This window comes from Equus quagga, chromosome 3, assembly GCF_021613505.1.
Source record: "Equus quagga isolate Etosha38 chromosome 3, UCLA_HA_Equagga_1.0, whole genome shotgun sequence".
In the NCBI taxonomy this organism is placed as follows: domain Eukaryota; kingdom Metazoa; phylum Chordata; class Mammalia; order Perissodactyla; family Equidae; genus Equus; species Equus quagga.
In genome coordinates, this window is record NC_060269.1 from 143,354,142 (window position 1) to 143,373,825 (window position 19,684).

At 45.0% G+C, this 19,684-nt stretch overlaps 1 protein-coding gene across 11 annotated transcripts in view; it reads left to right on the forward strand.

Annotated features, from left to right (window-relative positions):
- PROM1 (prominin 1) overlaps nucleotides 1-19,684 on the forward strand; it is a 147,719-nt gene that overhangs the window by 125,716 nt on the left and 2,319 nt on the right. For all 11 annotated transcript variants that reach the window (XM_046657482.1, XM_046657481.1, XM_046657476.1 and 8 more), the window contains 10 exons: nucleotides 4,341-4,464; nucleotides 5,800-5,903; nucleotides 7,550-7,634; nucleotides 9,274-9,420; nucleotides 10,044-10,115; nucleotides 11,170-11,262; nucleotides 13,042-13,095; nucleotides 14,809-14,889; nucleotides 15,010-15,078; nucleotides 17,612-17,704. In XM_046657482.1, coding sequence (XP_046513438.1) covers nucleotides 4,341-4,464; nucleotides 5,800-5,903; nucleotides 7,550-7,634; nucleotides 9,274-9,420; nucleotides 10,044-10,115; nucleotides 11,170-11,262; nucleotides 13,042-13,095; nucleotides 14,809-14,889; nucleotides 15,010-15,078; nucleotides 17,612-17,704 — 922 coding nt within the window. The remainder of the gene's footprint in view (nucleotides 1-4,340; nucleotides 4,465-5,799; nucleotides 5,904-7,549; nucleotides 7,635-9,273; nucleotides 9,421-10,043; nucleotides 10,116-11,169; nucleotides 11,263-13,041; nucleotides 13,096-14,808; nucleotides 14,890-15,009; nucleotides 15,079-17,611; nucleotides 17,705-19,684) is intronic.

The following is a 19,684-nucleotide window of genomic DNA, read 5'->3' on the forward strand; positions in this document are numbered from 1 at the left end:
AATGGTAAAGATTTGGCACAAGTCCTTTGGCAATGGAGAGTCAAAATCTCAGCCACCTGCACTCGTTTCTCTACTTATGTCACTTGTACCACACCAGGAGAAGCTGACGAGCACGTGACATGCATTAACTTGCTTTTTTAAAACATCGAGTCACTACAATAATTAATCAAACTTCTTATGAGCTGTGATTCCAAGGCCTTTCCCATAAGCCTTTAGGATCCAGTATAGTACAAGTCTTTATTAATATGAATGCGGGCACCAGAGACTTAAAAATAACCTTAAAACTAATGACATGGGAGTTTGCCAGAATTGGACAAAATTGGACAGAGCTCCACCCATGGAAAAGCCTATTTGCCCACATGCCTAAACTGAACAAAGTAAACCAGCAAGGAAGGGTATATTTGTTCTGCTTTTTTGTTTAAATGCACACACAGGTAGAAAAGTAGTTTAGTGTTAAGAATTTAATAATCCTGATACTTGGCTGTTTTGTCAGTGTTTTGATGGTAAGTTTATATATTGCGTCTTTTTAACTGCTTTCAGGGAGGAGTAAATTGCTCTGAAAAGGTACGCCTTTCATAAAATTCTACTCACACTTTTATTAGGGATGAAACCAGAAAATGTTATATCTAGCTTCAAAGAAAAAAGAAGCAAATTGATTGAGGCTGAAGTCTCCTTCAGTTGGGATGTAATTCTCCCTTCTGCTTCAGATTAAGAAATCTGTAAGCGACAAAGTTGCATGGAAACCTATGGCTTAGGGGTGACGGGATTGATCTCAGCAGTAGGAATAAGTTGGTAACTATAAGATGCTGTCAGGTGCATCTCAGGTGGTCTGCGACTGAGGGTGGCTATCATTTCTGTGTGGTTGAAGCCCACCATTCTGCATGGCATGCTTTGCTGTGCTTGGCAGAATTTTTCAGCTCTTGAGACAGCCAGTAAACAATAGGATAGTTGTAAAGGGAAAAATGATTACAAGTGTAGTCAATCTAATCAGACTGGTTAGAAGAATGCAATTTCTTCTTTAAAACTGTTTACTTGCTTGTAGAAACAAGAAAGAATAGATTTAGTTCAGCTGCCACCAAAACACTTCAAAAACGGTGACACTATCAGATCAAGAGCATGGGCCACTCTGATCCTGTGTCTTCTGAGGGTCCAGGGAGCATTTTAGGGGCTGAATGGGCTACAGTGTGGACATAGAGGGTCTCCCCAGAGATAAGTGGACTAACCAAGGCAGTCAGAAAACAATCTCTCATACCGAAGCCTGTTACAAAACTTTGAGTTTTAGCTCTGGAAAACAATGTCCAGATTATGCAGATCTTTGAAGAATAACTAATACCCGGTGTCACCGCATGTGTCACGAAATGGGCACACTGGCATATGGCCTGTGTCAGTTTCAGAGGCTTAGATATTTCAGAAAGCAGTTAAGCTGTTGCAGGGCCCCAAAAGGCCATAATCCAATCCCCTTGGTCAAGTCATTCCCATCTTAGGGAATCTATTTTAAATAAGTAAGCAAACTATGGACAAAGCATCATGAGCAGAGAAGTGTTTGTGCAGTTTTAGTGATAACAGTGAGGCCTTGGAAATGACATAAATGTCAGCTGCCGAGGAGTGGAAGGTCATGTGGCCACTGAAATGGTAACCAGGTTGCCTATCCTGGATTGATGAAAGTTTATATGATAATACATTTGACAAAGGTTCAAAATTGTGCATGGGTTATTTTAACCATGTAGATCCAGGATCAGCCAATCTTTTTCTATAAAGGTCCAGATAATAGATATTTCAGGTTCTGCTGACCACAGAGTCTTTGTTGCGGATTATTATTCTTGTTCTTCTTCTTTGGCTCCTTCATCTCATTCTTGTTTTTCTTGTTCTTATTCTGTTTCTCCTCTTTCTCCTTCTTTACAACATATTAGCCATTCTTATCTCAGTGACCTTACAAAAACAGGCCCTGGGCAGTTGAATGCCTACCTCTTATCTAGATATATGCATATTTAGAAAACAAGGGCTGGAAAGGTTAACAGCATGCTATTTAGAGTAGTGGTGTTGTTTTGAAGTGTTCTATCATAGGCTTTGATTATTTTTATAACTCTAATACATGCGCGCACACACACACACACACACACACACACACACGCGCTCATGCACATAGTTAAAACCCTGGTGGCTGGCACAGCCCTTGCGTGCGTTCCTCTTCTTTATACTCTCCCTAACTCAAAAGCCTTGCAGGTCAGAGAAGGTCAGGCTGACAGAGGGCCCCTCCAGTGAACACATCTTGCTATCCATTTTAGCAGAGCTGTGCAAATATTTGTCATTATGCCTTGAGTGTTTGCACTGGGGAGAATCATGCCCTTAGGAGGGGATGCTATTGTTGTCGAGAACATCAGCCTACACACTCCTGAGGATCATTCCTGGTGTGCACCAGTGATGGTAGATGATTTGGCTGTTCCACCTAGTTTGATTTCAGAGTTTGCTCTCTTTGTGTCTACATCTGGGCAACTGAGCACTGCTGGAGAAAAGTCATACAATTGGGCACATTGGTATCCCTACGAAAGTATGACCCCCTCCTCTCCGCCTCAGATGGACCTTCCAAAGCCTTGTGAGTTCTTTCCTTCCTTTGTTCTTTCCTTCCTTTAATCTGCAGTGGCTTTTTCCACTCTGATCCATCCCTCCTCCTCATTTCCCCCCCTCTCTTAGCAGATGGCTTTACCTCCTTCATCAGCCATTGTACAGCTTCCCGTCACCAAACCCCCAAATGCCCCTGCATTCACACACAAGCAATGCCAGGTGCAGAGGGGTCTCCCATCTAGGCCCGTCCCACCCACCTGCTGTGTTCTCCATCCCATCCCTGCCCACCGTCCTGAGGATGTAATGATCATCCTTTCTCTCTCCTGCGTCTTCATTCTCTTCCCCTCTCCTAGGCTTTCTTCTCAACACCTAAACATGTTCTGTTCTCTTCCCTCTTTAAAAACGAAAATAGAAAACCTCTACCAACCCCACTTCTTCCCTCTGACTCCCCTCTCTGCACAGACACATCAGACTCAAGATCTGTGCTTGCTGCCTCTGTTTTCTTATCCACCACTTACTTCTCAACCCGCTCCACTTTGATTTACTCTCCTGTCCCTCCACTTCTTTCAGGTCAACAGTGACCTCTGTGTCTCCAGTGCGGTGGACTTTTTTTAGTCCTTCTCAAATGTGTCCTCTCAGCAGTGTTTGGAGCAGCTGACCACCCCTCCATTTGCAAACACTCGTTTGTCTCCCCTTCAGTGACATCACATCCTATGGTTTCCTTCCTACCTCTCTGATTCTTCATCTTGGTCTCATTTGCCAACTGGCCTTCCACCCCCTGTTCTTCAAATGGTGCAGTCCCCCAGGCCCAGTCCTAGGCTGCTCCTGCCCCGAGTCCCAGCCCCAGGGATCAGGGATCAGTGATCATTTCTAAGCTGCTGATTCTCTATTGCAGGCCTGTAGCCCAGATGTCTGTGCTCCAAACACGTGGCTGATTCCTCTACAGCGACATGGCCAAAATCCCATTTTCTCTTCCCTTTCAGAGCATCAGTGTTCCCTGTCCCTGCTGACAGCTCTGGCGTCACCCTTGGCCCCTTCCTTTCCTTCACCTCTAGTGCAAACTCCTCACCACATCCTACTGCATCTGCCTCCTATGACATATCTCTTTCATCTGCTAACTTCTCTCTACCACCACCAGCCACATCAGGCCACCATCCCTGGCCGGATAACAGCTTCCTCAGCGGTATCTCCATCCATGTGGGCATCTGTCCATCGCATCCTTCACTCTCTGCCAAGAGTGTTCTTCAGAGAGAAACTGGGTTGTGTTTCTCCTGAGCTTAAAGTCTGTCCATAGGTTCCCCTCCCTGGATCCACCAGGCCACATCCAGTACACCCCTCCCTGCCTCTCAAGCTGCCATTCACGTCACTCTGGGCCACCTCTGTGGGTGCAGAGCCATATTAGCCTCTTTCAGACTCCCAAGTGTCTACTTCCTGCGTCAGAACCTCCCCACTCACTGTGTTCTCTGCAGAAAGCCTTTGTTCTCTCAACTAACTCTAGAGTTGGAACCGTGACTCATGTCTGAAGCACAGTGCTGGGCTGCAGGTAGCCCATGAACTGAGTCGTAAGCATTTCCTAAATGTGTGCCTAGAACTGAAAGATCACAGTGCTCACCACTGTCTATCTTCACTCCTGGGTAGGCTAGCCCGTTTAACCTGCAAAAAGCTGAAACTACAGGTCCATTTTATATGTTAAATTGGTAGAGTTTGTAAGTACTGGCAGGTAATATTGAATAATTCCTTGTATAATTATTTACTTTATTTCTATTTTTTTTTGCCAGCGGGGTTGGAGTAAGTTTTCTGTTTTGCTGGATATTGATGGCCATCGTGGTTGTTACTTTTGTCGTTGGTGGAAATGTGGAAAAACTGGTCTGTGAACCTTACCAAAACAGGAAGTTATTCCAGGTAAGTATGATTTTTGTGCCCGTGAAGGAAGGGCTTGAGCAGAAACTTCGATTTCCCATATCTTGTGGGTTTCTTCAAGAGCTGTGCAAAAAGATGATCAGTTTGGTTTTTATTTAATATGTTGAGATTCCTTCTACCTGTCAGAGCAAAAAACTTAGGTAGTATTCTTATTTTTTGAATGTCAAGGAAAGCAGTACCAGAAATTAAGGCCTACTCATGAATATGGATTGTAATACGTTGGAAGAATAAAATTCTCCTCTGCAGTAATTCTCAAATGTGGCTGAAAACATCAGGAGATAAATTCCCAGGTTCCTCTCACACTTCAGGAGATTTCTGGCATTTCAAAGAGTTTCCCAGATGACAGTTGCCCACACAGATGGTTTGAGGCCCTAAATTTGAAGTGAAAAAGACTGATAAATTACATGCCTCGTGGCAGAGGGTCATCCCTAGTGGAAATCTGATGAGATGGTTAGGAATTAAATTTAATTCCCTCTAAAACCAACTACTACAGGCACTATGGGACCAGTTCACAGTTTCGCTTCATTAATTAACGAGGAAGTTTTTAGTCTCTGTGTCTGTCTTTTCCCTCTGGCTTTCCAGTGTTTTTCTCCAGATTCTGATTTTTTAAAATATATTTCCCTTTTCCTGTTGTATTGTATATATTTTTCCACCTCCAATCTGTTATGAAATCAAGTGAATGACTACTAAAGTAACCAGTTGTTGTCACGGTATTTTAATTACTCAGTTGGTTGGGGAAAATTAAATTGGGAGCATCAATTTGTCAAATTATCTCCATTTGATCTCTTGATAAAAAATAATACATCAAGCCAGACTTCATTACCTTCTGTACTGTGTTAAGTCATTAAAAAGGAATTCTTAGAAAGTAGAAGATATTTTGAAACCATTTACACTCCTCAAGCATATATGGGTCAGGCACTAATTAGGCCTCATATATGATGTGACGTCAGAGAATGTGCTCGTTTTAGCTCATTTTGTCTAGAGAGAAATAGTGAAGAGATGGGGCAACTGCTTCATGGCTTTCTATTAGCTATTCTAAATCAAATTGTCTATTCTTCTCCCATTTATAATATGTTTGTTTTACTAAAAAGAAGTATTCTCCAAAAAAGTAATTTCAGTAATTTCTATTGATGCTACCCAGGGGTTGATCGATTTATTCCAGTTGCCCTATTCTTTTCTAGTTTTAAGTTGAAAAATCAATGAGGAAAATCATGATAAGAAAACCTCCAAAATATATTTAACAGAATATTCATTTTATTATGTGTATGTATGCTAGTATGAAACTTTTTTTAAAAAAAAATTTTTTATTTGTTCTAGGTTTTGGACACACCATATTTACTCAATGAGAATTGGAAATTCTATCTCTCTGGCATGGTATTTAACAAACCAGATATTAATCTCACTTTTGAACAAGTTTACAGGTATAAATAATTGCATTATGCATTTTTTGCTACTTCAAATGTTGTTTTTCCAGAATGAGAATTTTGCTTTCAAAGCATCTTTAACCTTAATGATAAGATTTTCCAGTTTCAGAATTAAGCTGTTCTCTAGTTTCATCCGAGAGAAAGTAGAAATAAGAACAAAAAGATAATCTTTCCCCTGAAAGTCTTCTAGACCTTGAAGTGGTAATGTCTCAAAATCCCTCTGCCCAGTAATCACTAGGATTCATTGGTTAAGGTGACGCTAACGTGCATTCACAGGACCCTGTGAAAACTCTTGTTCAGGAATCGCCCCGCCCCAAGTAAATGCCGTATAACAAGAATTCAGTGGATGTGTCCAAATCAAAGCCAGGCAAATAGCGATGCAGCTAAAGGTCCAGGCTGTGCAGTCAGGCTGCCCGGGGCTCTAGTCCTGCCTCTACCACTGGGGGCTTTGTGATCTTGGGCAGTTCTACTTCCTCTCTCTTCAATATGAATGATGATAATAGTAACTTAACCTTCATTTCAACGGCTCCCCATCACCTCTGGCAGAGACAGCAAATGAGTGGCACACGTGTCCACTCCCTCTTACTTTGCCCTCATGCCAGACCTTAGGAATCAGTGTGGTCTTCTACTTAGCCCAGGCAGTCTTAGGATCCTTCTCAACAGTATGTTCTAGGCCGGTGCTATCAATCCATTGGAGTTTCTGTGCCGATTAAACCATCCCTAGGCTGAGAGGACGGGACCAAGCTTCTTGGCCTGGCCTGCCAGCTCTTTGTGATTTTGGCTCCTGCAGAACTCCCCAGTCTTTCCTCTGTTTATTAGTGTGTCAAGCTCTCTGTCCCAGCAACACCAACCTACTTGGGGTTCTCTGAGAGGAGTATCACACCTCCTAGGGATATGGGAATGTTGCCTCCCCCAGGCATCCCTCCGGATCGGAGAGCTCTGGTTGCTGGACAAGGCAGGGATGCCCCCAGGAAGTGGCTGTCTTGGTGGCAGGGATATCCATCAGATGAGGCCGACTCTTCTTAGCTCAGTTGAGGAGGCCTTTTTCACATTTTACGGAAGCACGGATTGGTGAGGCCCAGTTAGGTTTATAGCCAAAGTGTGCTGACTGCCTGGGTGTTCACAACCCCTCCCTATTCCATCCTGCCATTAGCGTATATATCCAACCACGTGTTTAGTAAGTGAAGCTCCACCCTGGAAACGTGAAGGGAGAAGGTCTGGCGGGGGCTTGATAGAATCTTTGAATAAAGTCCGTGATATGCTTTGTAATACACCTCATTCTAGCAAGCGTTGTTTTGGAGATTTTTTAATGGGAACTTACTTCTTCCCAAGATGTAACCTTGCGGTCCCTCACAACACTGGAAGGCATGCAGAGGAGACAGACAGAAAGACGTATTTACCAATCCTATTGTATCTGTTCCAAAAATGGGGCATTTGTAAGTGGGAATGACATCAAGAATGGTGGGCACTGGGGGGATTTGTGGGGCCACTGGGGACTTCCTACTGTGTTGACACCAGCAGCTGCTCCTATGTGCACAGATTGAACAAAGAGAAACACTGAATGTCTCTCTCCGTCCATAGCAGTGGACAGAGGGAACCACAGCTGCCTTTCTGCATCATGATTTCTCTGTTTATTCCTATAGGGATTGCAAAGAAAACAAAGGCATTTATGCCACACTTAAGCTAGAGAACAGCTACAATATCAGTGAACATCTCAACATTCAAGACGTAAGTAATTAGAACCAATCATGACATTCACATATTTCTTTACTAAATCCAGTTATCTTTGTTTTTTTTATTGAGGTGAAATTCACATAAGATAAAATTAACCGTTTTAAAGTGACGTTTAGTACATTCACAAGGTTGTGCAACCCTCAGCTCTATCTAATTCCAGAACATTTTCGTCACCTCCCAACCAGTTGTCTGTCTTGGGGCCTGAGTTTCTCTCGCAGATTACGCAAGAGCCTCTGCAGGGGCCTCTCTGCAGACACTCACAGGGAAAGGCTTTATCTCACTGAGTGTCGATGTTCCTAGAGGAACAACCCACCTGTTTCCCAGGGGTATTGGCTCTCCGAGACCAGCTGCTTTTCTCTGTCAGGTCCCTAAAGAGGGAATGAGGCACCAAGAACTATGGCCCATACAATCGTCACTCTTTATGAATCACGGCTGGGCCCGGGGCTCCAGGAGGGGCTCTGGAGGGCTCTGCGGGCACTTGACAAGAGACAGCATGGCAACAAGGGTGGAAGTGGATGGAATGGAATGACCTCCCCTCATCTTTTGCCTGAGCCCACCCCCAAGTCTTGAGTCTTAAGACTCTGAGGAGAGCCCACTACAGAGGGCATTGGCCAGAAGAAGGAGCAAGAGAGTTTGAGCTGCCCAGGCCCAGGGTGCCTGTCTCTGCTGGGCTGCCCCCACTGCCCCATGCCTCTAGGGCTTCTGGTCTTCTCAGCTGTGTAGGAAAGAATCTAAGGAGACTTCTTTCTTGTGGGCTTCCAAAATGGAGGCAGATTCCAAGGGATACCAAGGGAAGAGGTTGCTACCCAAACCCTACCACTAGCCCACTGAGGCATCTCTGCAGGCTTCCTGAGGTACCATGAGACCATAATGGCCTGATGGTTTTCTAATGTGGAGAGATTATTTGAAAGCTATATACAAATTTGGTATTGATTATCTTCCCTAACTATTCCTTGCATGTATATGTAAATAAAATCTAGTTTTGTAACCAAGCCCTAAACAGATGCCCTCTAGTCATTTGCCCAACATGCCATGTATCATTTTTGCTGTGCACTGTGATGAGTAGGGTTGGAGAGCACCACACACTGCCTGAAACTACTGCCTGCTTTCAGGACAACCGCAAGTCATCAACCATGTTCCCATGATCTCCAGTCTCCCTACTACCCAAGTCTGTGTGCACCACCTCCTTCCCCTGGGATGCAGCCTGCCCAGCCCATTTCAGCATCTCTGTTTGTCAAGACTCACTCAGAAGCCCCCTCCTCTCTGTTGCCCTCCCACGTCCCCTGCTTTAGAAGGCTCTCCCCCTCCCCTGGGGTCCTGATGCAGTTCACGTGCCTTGATTATGACACTGCCTCTTCCCTTTGAGGCCTTGGAGGGTGGAGATGCAGTGTCATTTTGCTTTGCATCCCACCTCCTCTCTTGGTCCTTGGCACGGGGCGTAAGGAAGGAGGCAGGGAGGCAGGGAAGGAACGCAGGGGAGAGAAGAGCACCAGGAAGGAATGCCAGGCAAATGTCAAATGTGTGTGGGGGTTTTTCTGTCCTGTGTAATTTTATTACTCTTTAAAAGCATTAAGCATGTGACATTCTTGGAAAAGATTGAACTTATTTATAACTTTTTTTTTTTGTCACACAGTATACCGGAAACATAATCAATGATTTTGAAAACATGCAAGTAAATATTGACAATGTTGTTCTGCTGGATGAGGCAGGAAGGAAACACCTTCTGGATTTCAATTCTTCAGGAATAGACAAAATAGATTATGATGCCTACTTGGCTGCGGTATGATCCATGTATTCGTGCGTGATCTTTTGGGGGAAACTAGAGCATGGGATATGTGTTTTTCCTTTCTTTTTTTACTGAGGTAAGAGTCACGTAACATAAAATTAACTGGGTTAAAGTGAACAATTCACTAGCATTTAGCATAATCACGATGTTGCACAGCTACCACCTTTCTCTAGTTCCAAATCTTCATTACCCCAAAAGAGAGCCCCATCCCCATTAAGCATTTGCTCCCCGTTCCCCCCTCCCAGCTTCTGGCAATCACCAGCCTGTGTTCTTTTTTTACGAATTTACCTTTTCTGGATATTTCATGTGTGTGGAATCACACAGTAGAGAACCTTTTGTGTCTGATGGCCTTAACTGGTCCCGCTCATGGAGCCTAAAGTCTTTGAGATTCGTCGATGTTGTTGCCTGTATCAGTATTTCATTTCTCTTTACGATTGAAGAATATGGTTAAATGAAAGTAATATGGCTTTATATGTATAAAAGAGAATGTAGATGTTGTCACCTATGGAAGAGTTTACTTTATGCTGGTGGCCCAGGTTCACTCTGTTGCCTATTAGATGTTGTTAAGGTTGAAAAATCCCATATGCATAACACAGTTTTTTTCACCTCTTTTGTAGGTGAATAAAACTCCCGGAGAACTGAATCTTTCATTATTTGCAGATAACCTGGAAGCAAAAGCCAATGATTTGGTGAGTTCAAACAGTTCCATTAAATCATAGATGTCGAATGTCAATACCGTCCTCAGGGAAGCTGCGGAAGAGGTTCCTTACACCACAAGTCACCGCTTGTTTAAAAACGCCTCTTGTGCATGTTAGAAGTTCCCATCCAGAGCCATTGCCACGTGGCCCAATGTCTGTGAGCATGTGAATGTTTGCAGGCGGCTTCAGGGTGCACGCGGCTGTTCCCAGCGTCTGCTCTGGGCGCTGGTGCCCTCCCTGCTTTAGCCGGATCTGCTTTCACCCCGTCGACCCCCAACTGCCAAACACACGTGCACACACTTTTCTTGCAGTGCAGGGAATGGTAGCTGAGGGCGCGGGAGGGAGAGTCCGTTTGGTGCTTTGCATCGCCAATAGCCAGTGCATAAGGAAAGGCAGAGACCTCGTCTAAGCCCCATAAGCTTCCCCTTCATCAGCTCCTCGGCTGGCTGGCAACGAAATGGCTGTAACTGGTCCCTTTCAAGAACAGCAGAGCCTGGTGAGGAGGAAGCTGGGCTCCGGAGGAAGACTGGAATTTACATCCTGACTCAGCCATTTCCTAACTGTGGGAACTTGGGCCAGATATTTCACCCTTCTGTGCCTTAGTTTCCTCATCTGTGAAATGGGGACAATAGGATTGTTAGATGTTAATATACTAAACACTATTTAAGTGTGGGTTAAATAAAAATTTCTCACTTGAGCCTTGGTTTCCTCATTTGTAAAATGGGGGTATAGCCACTGTAAAATCACCTTGCAGTGGCTTTCTCAAGGTGAAGCGAGAGAGAGAGAGAGAGAGAGAGAGTGCAGCCCCTGGCACTTGGGAACAGCTAGTGAGTGGGTTCTTGCTGAGAGTCCATGGTTCTGTGATTTGAAATGGGTGTCTTGGTGCTGACCCTCCCAGCCGACCCCCAGGCCCACAGCCTGATGGTACAAGGAGGGCTGCGTGCTTATGTCATGGCTGCCCTTCTGGGAGTTCCTGTGACTAAAGTGAGTGCTCCAGCATCTGGACAGAAGGTGCTGATCTTTCTTTATTTTATTCTCTTCTTAGCCCCAAGGAAACTTGAAACAGTCCTTGAAAAGTACTGCAGAAACTATTCGAACAATTTATCATGACCAAGTCATTCCTTTGGAACAATCAATGGTAACGATCAACAACCTCTGGTATCTCCCGGTGACCTGAGCAAAATCCATTTTCCCTCGCTGGCTTTCCTGGAGCCTAATGACACCTTTGCATTCCTCAGTGGTCAAATCCCATTGGCCTCAGGCTAAGAAGCTGAACTACTTTAAAAATAAAATGATAGTAGCTTGGCTTTAAAGAAGACAAACTTTCGATTTCTTCACTCCTTTTCTGCTTATTTCCTTGCCTTTTTCCATCAGAGTGTGAATAGTTAGATTAACTCTGTTGCCGCCTCCCCTGCTTTGCTCTAGTTTTGTCACGTTTAACAGGCCCCTAAGCCACCCACTTAGCTAAAGTGCTGATGTGTTTGTTCTGGACTCACTCTTACTTATTCTCAAATGCTTTCCCTCCAAACCCTGCCAAGAAATATGTGAAGGCAAGGGTAAGTCCTTTTCTTCCTGCCTCCATTTGGCTCTGTCCTCTGTTGGGATAGGCATTGTTTCCTTTCTCCTCTCTTCCATCCTGTTGTCTGACTTCCCCTTTCTTTTACTTCCTACCCCTTCTGGCTTCTTTCCTGAACGTCTCCAGGGCTGTTTGTAGCAGAGAAAAAAATGGGAGCTCTGGAGTCAGGCTGACCTGATGTCAGATCCTGCTTCTGCCTCTCCCAAGTCTTCAGGCTTTCAGTTTCCTCATTAAAATGGTGGCAACAGATCCCGCCACGCTCTTACCTGGTTCCTGCAGATGGAGGATCTGACCTCCCAGGGACTCTAGAGAGGAGGAATTATTATTGTGCTTGTGTAGGGGGCATGTTCGCAGTTCTAAGAGGAAGACTGTGTGGAAACCAGGTTACAGAGTCAGCTTGCTCTGATTTGGAGAAGCATATTTGTTCACTTGACTCCAAGTGGACTCTGGAATCTTCCAGAACTAGTTTTCACCATCCCTCTCTCTCTTTTTTGTCTCCTGACATTCTAATTCTTTAGCGTCTTCACAAAGTCCTCCTATTGAATTTTCTTAATTTGTGTGCTATGCTCATCACAATCCTCTGCCATACTTGTTTATGTCTAGATCATATTTGTTAATATTTTAAGCTGGTTTTCACATATTCCTTAAATGCTTTTTTTAATAGACAGGAGTCCTTGGCCTTTTCAGAGCTGAGGCAACCTGTCTACAAATGGGCAAGTTGTTCTGTACGTGTGACCTACAATCTAAACCAGGGGACAGCACACTACCACCCCAAAAACCACAGCCTGTGGGCCAAATCTGGACAGTTGCTATTTTTATAAATAAAGTTTTATTGAAACATAGCCAGGCCCATTTATTTACAGATGGTCTGTGGCTGCTTTTGGCTACCAGGGCAAAGTTTAGTAGTTGGGATGGAGTATGGCTCACAAAGCCTAAAATATTCAGTGGCCCTTACCAATATTTATTTGGCCCTTGCCGATAAAGATGATGAATCCCTGATCTAAACCAGGCAGAGTCGGCCTCTCTTGTTGGGCAGCCCCTATGTATGTAATGCCTGCCACTTTGAGCAAACCTGATTCGAGGGGGTTTCCTGGCCACCTTGCATATGATGTGCTGCTCTTTGAAGTTCTAGAATACGAATTCTGCTTTTCTTCTTCAGGTTTCTTATACTAGAGCTCTATGAGGTGCACGCTGTTACTTGCGCCTGTTTCTTCTGGAATGAAGTATTACAGAGTAAAGTCGGGTTTGATGGCTGACTTGGGGGAGGGAGGGACACGAGGCACATGGTCTTTGCTGCTTTATGTAACAAGATGGAAAGTATTGTGTATGCTTGTTCCCCAGAACACTGCCTACAAAACCATCCAGGAACTTAAGCACAACAGCAGCGGACTGCCGGTGAGGATTTGTTTTCTTTCCGTCTCACGGGGTCTTATTATGAAAGCACACACAGGCTTTCAGAGATGTTGGTTTTGCAGGTACTTTAAGTAAAAAAAGGTCTCAGTTATCCATCCATTTTAAATGCCAAACTGGTTTTTCTTATTTCCTTCCTACAAGTATTTCTGTAAGTGCAGACCTCATCTTGGCACGTTGTTAGACACACAGGTGGAAGCTGTGTTTTGATGTGTCGGATGCAAGCTTAGAAGGTCCATTAGTCACCATTACTAAGATAGTGCTGCCTGACAAACAGCAGTGCCTTCTGACCCCAAACTTGGATTCTCCCTGTTGGGCCGACTGTAGGTGTCTCCACCTATCTTCCCACCTAGAGACCCAGCCTGAAGGAGAGGCTCCTGTCTGGGCTGCCTCATATCCTCATCGTGGAGGACAGGAATTCAGAGGATGAATGGAAACATGGGTTGCCCTTTAAGCCACTGCTTAGAACCAACACACTGCCATTTCATCTGCATTCCATTGGCCACAGCAGGCAACAGCAGGTCACACAGCCAAGCCCATCATTGTGGGGGTGGGGAAATGCACCTCCTGCCCTGGGAAACTGTGTCTGGGAAGGTACCATTCATCATGAACAGCTAATACAGTCGACCACAGGGGCCTCCCTTGGGCTGCAAACATTCCCACAACAGAAACCGAGCTCCAAGGCTGTGTTGTATTCATCTTGTACCCACAATGCCAACAGGGAACTCAGAAACTATTTCTTTATTGAGTGGTATAGACTGCCCAAGAGAGGTGTTGGATGTCAGCCCCACAACAGAAACCTACATGCTCCTCCCGTTACTCTTCTCTGAGCTCCCTTGCCCACCTTCCTCACAGGGATTCTCGTCTCACTTAACTGTTTTCCCTAGGTGCTGTGAGCAACTTAAGTTAGGGTCCATTCCTACGCCCTGGCAGCACTGAGCTTGCTGCTTCATTGGTGAATGAGATCCTGACTCAGTTCCTCTGAAGACTGTTAGGTTTCCTCTGCTCTGGGACCATCTCTCTCCCTCTTGTCGCGGTTGGCGTTTCACAAGTGTGTGTCCCAGCCGGGGGAACCTGGAGACAGACTGTTGCCCGCCTGCAGGCCCTTTGCTATCCTTCTGCACCTCGACACTCAGGGTGCCAGCGTGCTGTTGTGCATTGCCTTTCACGAGGGGCCAGCCGCGGGGGCGAGTGGGGTCAGAAATCAGCCCGTGACCCACTGGCCAGGCTGTGTGCCCTGAGGTCTCTGGGTAGAAGGGGCACCATTTCTAATTTGCACTAAGCTGCCACATGGGTTGGCAGTGACCTTGTCCTTATTTGTGTGGCAGTGCAGAGAGTGTGGACTTTGGAGTGAAAAAACTAGGGGTAAATCCCAGGTCTTAGCTTCCCAGCTTGGTGACCTTAAGCAGAGTCAGCTACCTCACCTGTGAAGGGGCCTAACAATACCCTCCTTACAGCCTTTGAGTATCTGACCAGGTGATTCAGACTAAGGAGCTGGCCCAGTGTCTGGCACAGAGGAAGTGCTTGATATGTCCCCGTCTGCTTTCCTCTGCCCTCACAGGGTTGGTCTGGTCTGTCGTCTTCTTAACTAGCAAGCTGTGGTGTGGGGCTGTGTTATCAGTTCTGGCATCGATATGCAAACTGTCCCATGAAATCCTTTATCACTTAATACCATATGTTTGTTGCTGTGTTTTCCAGGCGAGAGTGACCAATATCCTCTCCTCTTTGGACTCTGCTCAGGACTTCCTCATAAAGCATGTTTCCTCTGTTATTGTTCAAGTAAGCTTTCTTTTTTTAAATAAGTAGGCCAGTAAGTGTATGTGTGGCCATAGCTACATGATTAAATAGAATAAGATATAGTCATTTTAATGGTTTTACTACTCTTTGATTTCTTTCCAGGAAATGAAAAAGTATGGGAATACAATAATAGGATACTTTGAACACTATCTGCAGTGGGTCAAGATCTCTGTAAGTTATTTATCTTTTATAAACATAAGGGATCATGTGTTCAGATAGTCATTTTCTAGGATAAAATAAGGAGGAAATAAAATTAAATCCCTGGTAATTTGGTAGGAGATAAGTAAAAGGACCTTGAATGTGGGGACCATGAGGGGAGGTGCCATAAGACTCAGCACAAGTGTCGTCCATGCTGGGTGGCTTCCCAGGGTGCCCACCAGGTTGGAGAACATGCCCCTTGTGTCTCCCCCAGCCCCCTTGGCCTGCTTTCATCATAGGGATTCTTGCCACACTTGACCGTGTCTCCCCCAGGGAGCCAGGAGCTCCCTGTTTGGGTGCATTTGCTGTTGTGGTTGGTACGTGCCCTGGACAGCATGGAACCTGCTGCATTCTTGCAGTGTTAGTCAAGTAGCAGTAGCTTAAACAACAGAAATTTGTTTTCTCCCAGTTCCGAAGGCTGGAAGTCTGAGATCAAGGTGTCAGCAGGGTTGGTTTCTTCTGAGGCCTCTCTTCTTGGCTTGTAGATGGCCGCCTTCCCTTGTGTTTTCACACGTCTTCCCTCTGTAGGTGTCTGTGTCCAAATTTCCTCTTCTTTTATATAAAGACCAGTCGTCTTGGATTAGGTCACACCTTAATGACCTCATTTTAACTGAATTGCCTCTTCAAAGACCCTATCTCCAAATATGGCCACATTCTGAGGTACTGGGGTTAGGACTTTAACATATGAACTTTTGGGGGACACAATTCAGTCCATAACAGTGGGGTCTCCACAAATGTATCAGGAGAGTAAATGGAGGAGCAGAGCAAAGTTCACTGTGGTTGTAAGGCAGCACCTCGCTCCTAGCACCGGCTTACAGAGAATTACGGTGTCTTGAAAAATGCCTTTTCTCATCTTGGGCTCTGGGCTGGCTGCTCCCTGAGGACTATTCCATTGCAGGGGATGCTTGCACCTCAGTTACTTGGGTGGGTGCTGCTAGCCAAGATGGGCTTTGAGAAGTCTAGTGACTCAGGAAAATTTAGGCTACCCCTGAGCAGCCATGAGCTTCTCCAATCCTATTCCTGTATCCTGATCTTCACCATGTGAGCCCAAGCTGCCTGGCCATCTCCTCCCTCTTTTCTGCTCCACCCCGTATTCCAGCCACACTCAACTGCTTGAATTCTTGAAACTTACATTTCTCCGTGTGATCCCCTCTGTGTGTCATATCCTCCTCCAGTCCCCACCATGTGGGCCATGTGCCTGTTTATCCTTCAAGATCCAGCTTTCTCATGTCTGTGCTGACCCCTCCTCCCAGCCCCCAGATGTGAAGATCTCAGGGTCTTCTCAGGGCTGGCATGAGAAGTACATACACAAGTGAGTAGTGGCAGAAGAATATGTTATCATCATTGCCACCATTACCACTGTGAGTCACCCCCACTGTAGACCAAGGGACCACATTTTAGTCACATTCATACCCAGAATACAAAACACACCCTGGAACCAAAGCCAGTCTGGATAGGAGCGGTAAAGTCATACAGGAGCTGCACCGTGGGAATATTAGGGGGCCGTTTGTGAAAAATGGATCAGAGCTACACCACAGGACTTAGAGAGATTTTCACAGGGTATAAATGAGCGAGAAAAGCAACATGCAGGAAAACGTACAGAATATGAGCCCTGCCCCGCTTTTTGTGAAACTTACAGTGGAAAAGCCTATGAGGAGAGTATATAGGGCTGTCTGAGCTTAGAGAAACATAAGGTTCTTAACACGGGTTGCCTTGTAAGGTATAGGTGGAAGAAAAGGGGAAGGTGAGCCAGCTAATGAAGGAAAAGAAATAAGACACAGCCCTGCCCAGGAAAGCCAGCATCTATCTTATCGTACGTACTCCAGTGCGTTCTTGAATGAATGAAGATAGCTTTCTTACGTCGGTGGGATTGGATCATTTGTTTATTCTCACCTCATTAATGAGTACGGTGTTTTCTGTTTTCTAAAATGAGGTCAACATGTACTGCTGTTTTTTTAAATAAAACTTTATTGGCACACAACCACACCTGTTGTTTATATCATCTATGGGTGTGTTCATCCTACCAGGGCAGAGTTGAGCAGGTGTGACAGACGTGTCTCAGTCTGGCCTGCAAAGTCTAAGATATTTACTCTTGGCCCTTCATAGAAAAAGTTTGCCAATTTTTGTTCTAAAATGTACACTCATTAGTTAACTCACTCCACATTGTCAGATCACAAAGGGGTTAGGTAAGACATTCAGACTGAGACCGTGCCGGACACATGTACTTTTTCATTATCTCAGGAGTCTAGAAGGATGGGTCCTGTTGTTCCAAGTAACAAACAAGGGAACTGGACACGGAGGCTCAGAGAGAATCAGGGTCTTGCTTTCAAGTAGATACTCTTATACGTGGTAGAACTCATCCATAGAAATCAGCTCTCAGCTCCTATCTTAGAGGGCATCGAGATCCGTTTTGTGAAAATGGGCCAAAGGTAAACGGCATGTCTAATTCTTGTGGATTTTTGTGGGTTTGGTTCAGCCAAAGTTTGCCTGTTTCTTACCCCCATAGATCACTGAGCACATGGCAGCCTGCAAACCCGTGGCCACTGCTTTGGATTCTGCTGTTGACGTCTTTCTGTGTAGCTACATTACTGACCCTGTGGTAAGAATTTCATCTTTCAAAATAAGGAGACACAATAAACTCATCGTCTTTAATTTTTTTTCCAGATTGTAGTGCACACTGTAATGTAAAATAGTTTTCTGCTTTAGTCTGTTATGGTTATAGAATCCAAGATCCAAAATAAAATGTAGATGAATGTGTTTTGATACCTAATAGACTAGAAAATCAAAGACCCAGGTGCAGGAGCATGTCTTCATTCCTTACTGGAATTATATTGGCAAGTCAGGAGACTGTCATGAAGAAAACTATTTGTCCAGAATAGTTGGAAAGGACCAGTCCTTGGTGTGCAGATTGCTAATATTCAAAAGGATTCTTAGTGCAAGTATATATCTATATAACCCCAAAGCTACAGCAAACAATTTAATTTTTGATTTAAAAGCCCTTTGAGATGTTACCGTTGGGATGGTAATTTCCAATTAATCGATTTTCTTCCTCAGCTCTATTCCGGACATGTGCTCTTTCTCTTTCTCTCTCTCTCATTCTTCCCCTCCACACTCATACCCCACCTGGGTCACGCCTCTAGGTCTTGTAATGTAACGGTTGAGAACACAGACTCTGAATTCAAATTCCACTTCTACATTTTCTGAACTCTGTGACTTTGAACAATTATTGAACTTTTCTGAGCTTCTTCCCCTAAATGGGATTGTTTTTGGTGGTTCAGTGAGAAACTACCTGTAAAGCTCTTACAGCATTCCTGGTACATTAACATAACTCAGTAAATGTTCGCTATTATTGGCCATTGTTCAGTTTTCAGGTCTTAGCTCAAAGATATCTTTTTTTACAGGAAGCCTTTTCTGATCTTCCCAGCTGGTCTGGGCTCCCTTTTCTACATTCCCAGAGAACTCAATGCTTTTCCTTTAGAGATGTTATTGATGTTCGAATGGCACATTTGTGTGGTTCCCCACAACACACACTAGACTCTAAACTCCATGAGCACAGAGCCCGTGTGTTCACTATTGCTTCACTATCATCTATCATATTGCCTGGCACAGGCAACTGAATGAATGAAGGATGATCAGATAGTTATCGCAGCACATCTGTATTGCTCTATCCATCCATCTCCCTGTCCCACGTCCTCATGTCCATTTGTTTGCTGGATGGACTTTTGTACCAGAATGGAAACAATCTTGCCACTTTCCCAGCCATGCAGACTCCAAGCCTTGGCTTTCTGGCTGCTTCCCTCCTCTTCTAACCCCTTACCCCTTCTGCATGGAGCCCCTGCTGAGGGCTTTGGTTGAAGCCCTCCTTAGGGAAGTCCTAGGTTAGCCTGGTTGATTCTGAATTGATCCCCTTGCATCCAGTCTTCACTGCCCACCCCCCAGCCAATAAAACCACCCAATTACCAGATGCCTCTCCACAAATAAGCAGGGACCAAGGGAGGAATGGCCTGGAGGCTGCTCAGGAAGATTGTAGGCTGGAGCTTTATAGTAGGTGGTTTAAATAGTAAGGAAGAGCTCTGGGCAATGACTTCAACAGCAGAACAGACCCCAGGCCGACTAACTTGTTCTCTTCTATCTTGATTGTTCCCCAAAGGATTGAGATAGCTTCCAGTAAAAGGATACACTTGTCATAAAGCTGCAAAGCCTCTCAAACCAAGGTTGAAAGCGTAGAAATCTACCAATGAAAGAATGTGGGGGGAAAGGAGCACAAATTTACTGTAAATTCTGGGCCAAGAGGTGCCACTGCCATTCAGCACTAAACTGGGCCAGGAGCAAAGCAGAAATGCAGTGGTGGAGCCGTGAGGTCTGGGCAGTGGTTGTTATATTCCAGCTGCCTTCTGCCTCACCGTGGGGTGCAGAGGCCCGCTCTAGTGTTACTTACAGCATTATCCTAAGGCAGGGGTCATGGACTTGAACTTCTACGGGAACTGGCAGGTTGTAGATCTACAAAACAGGCCAAGGGTGAGATGCTGGCTGGTGTCCGGTATCACGGGGTCATGCTGCTTGTACGCAGCTGTGTCTG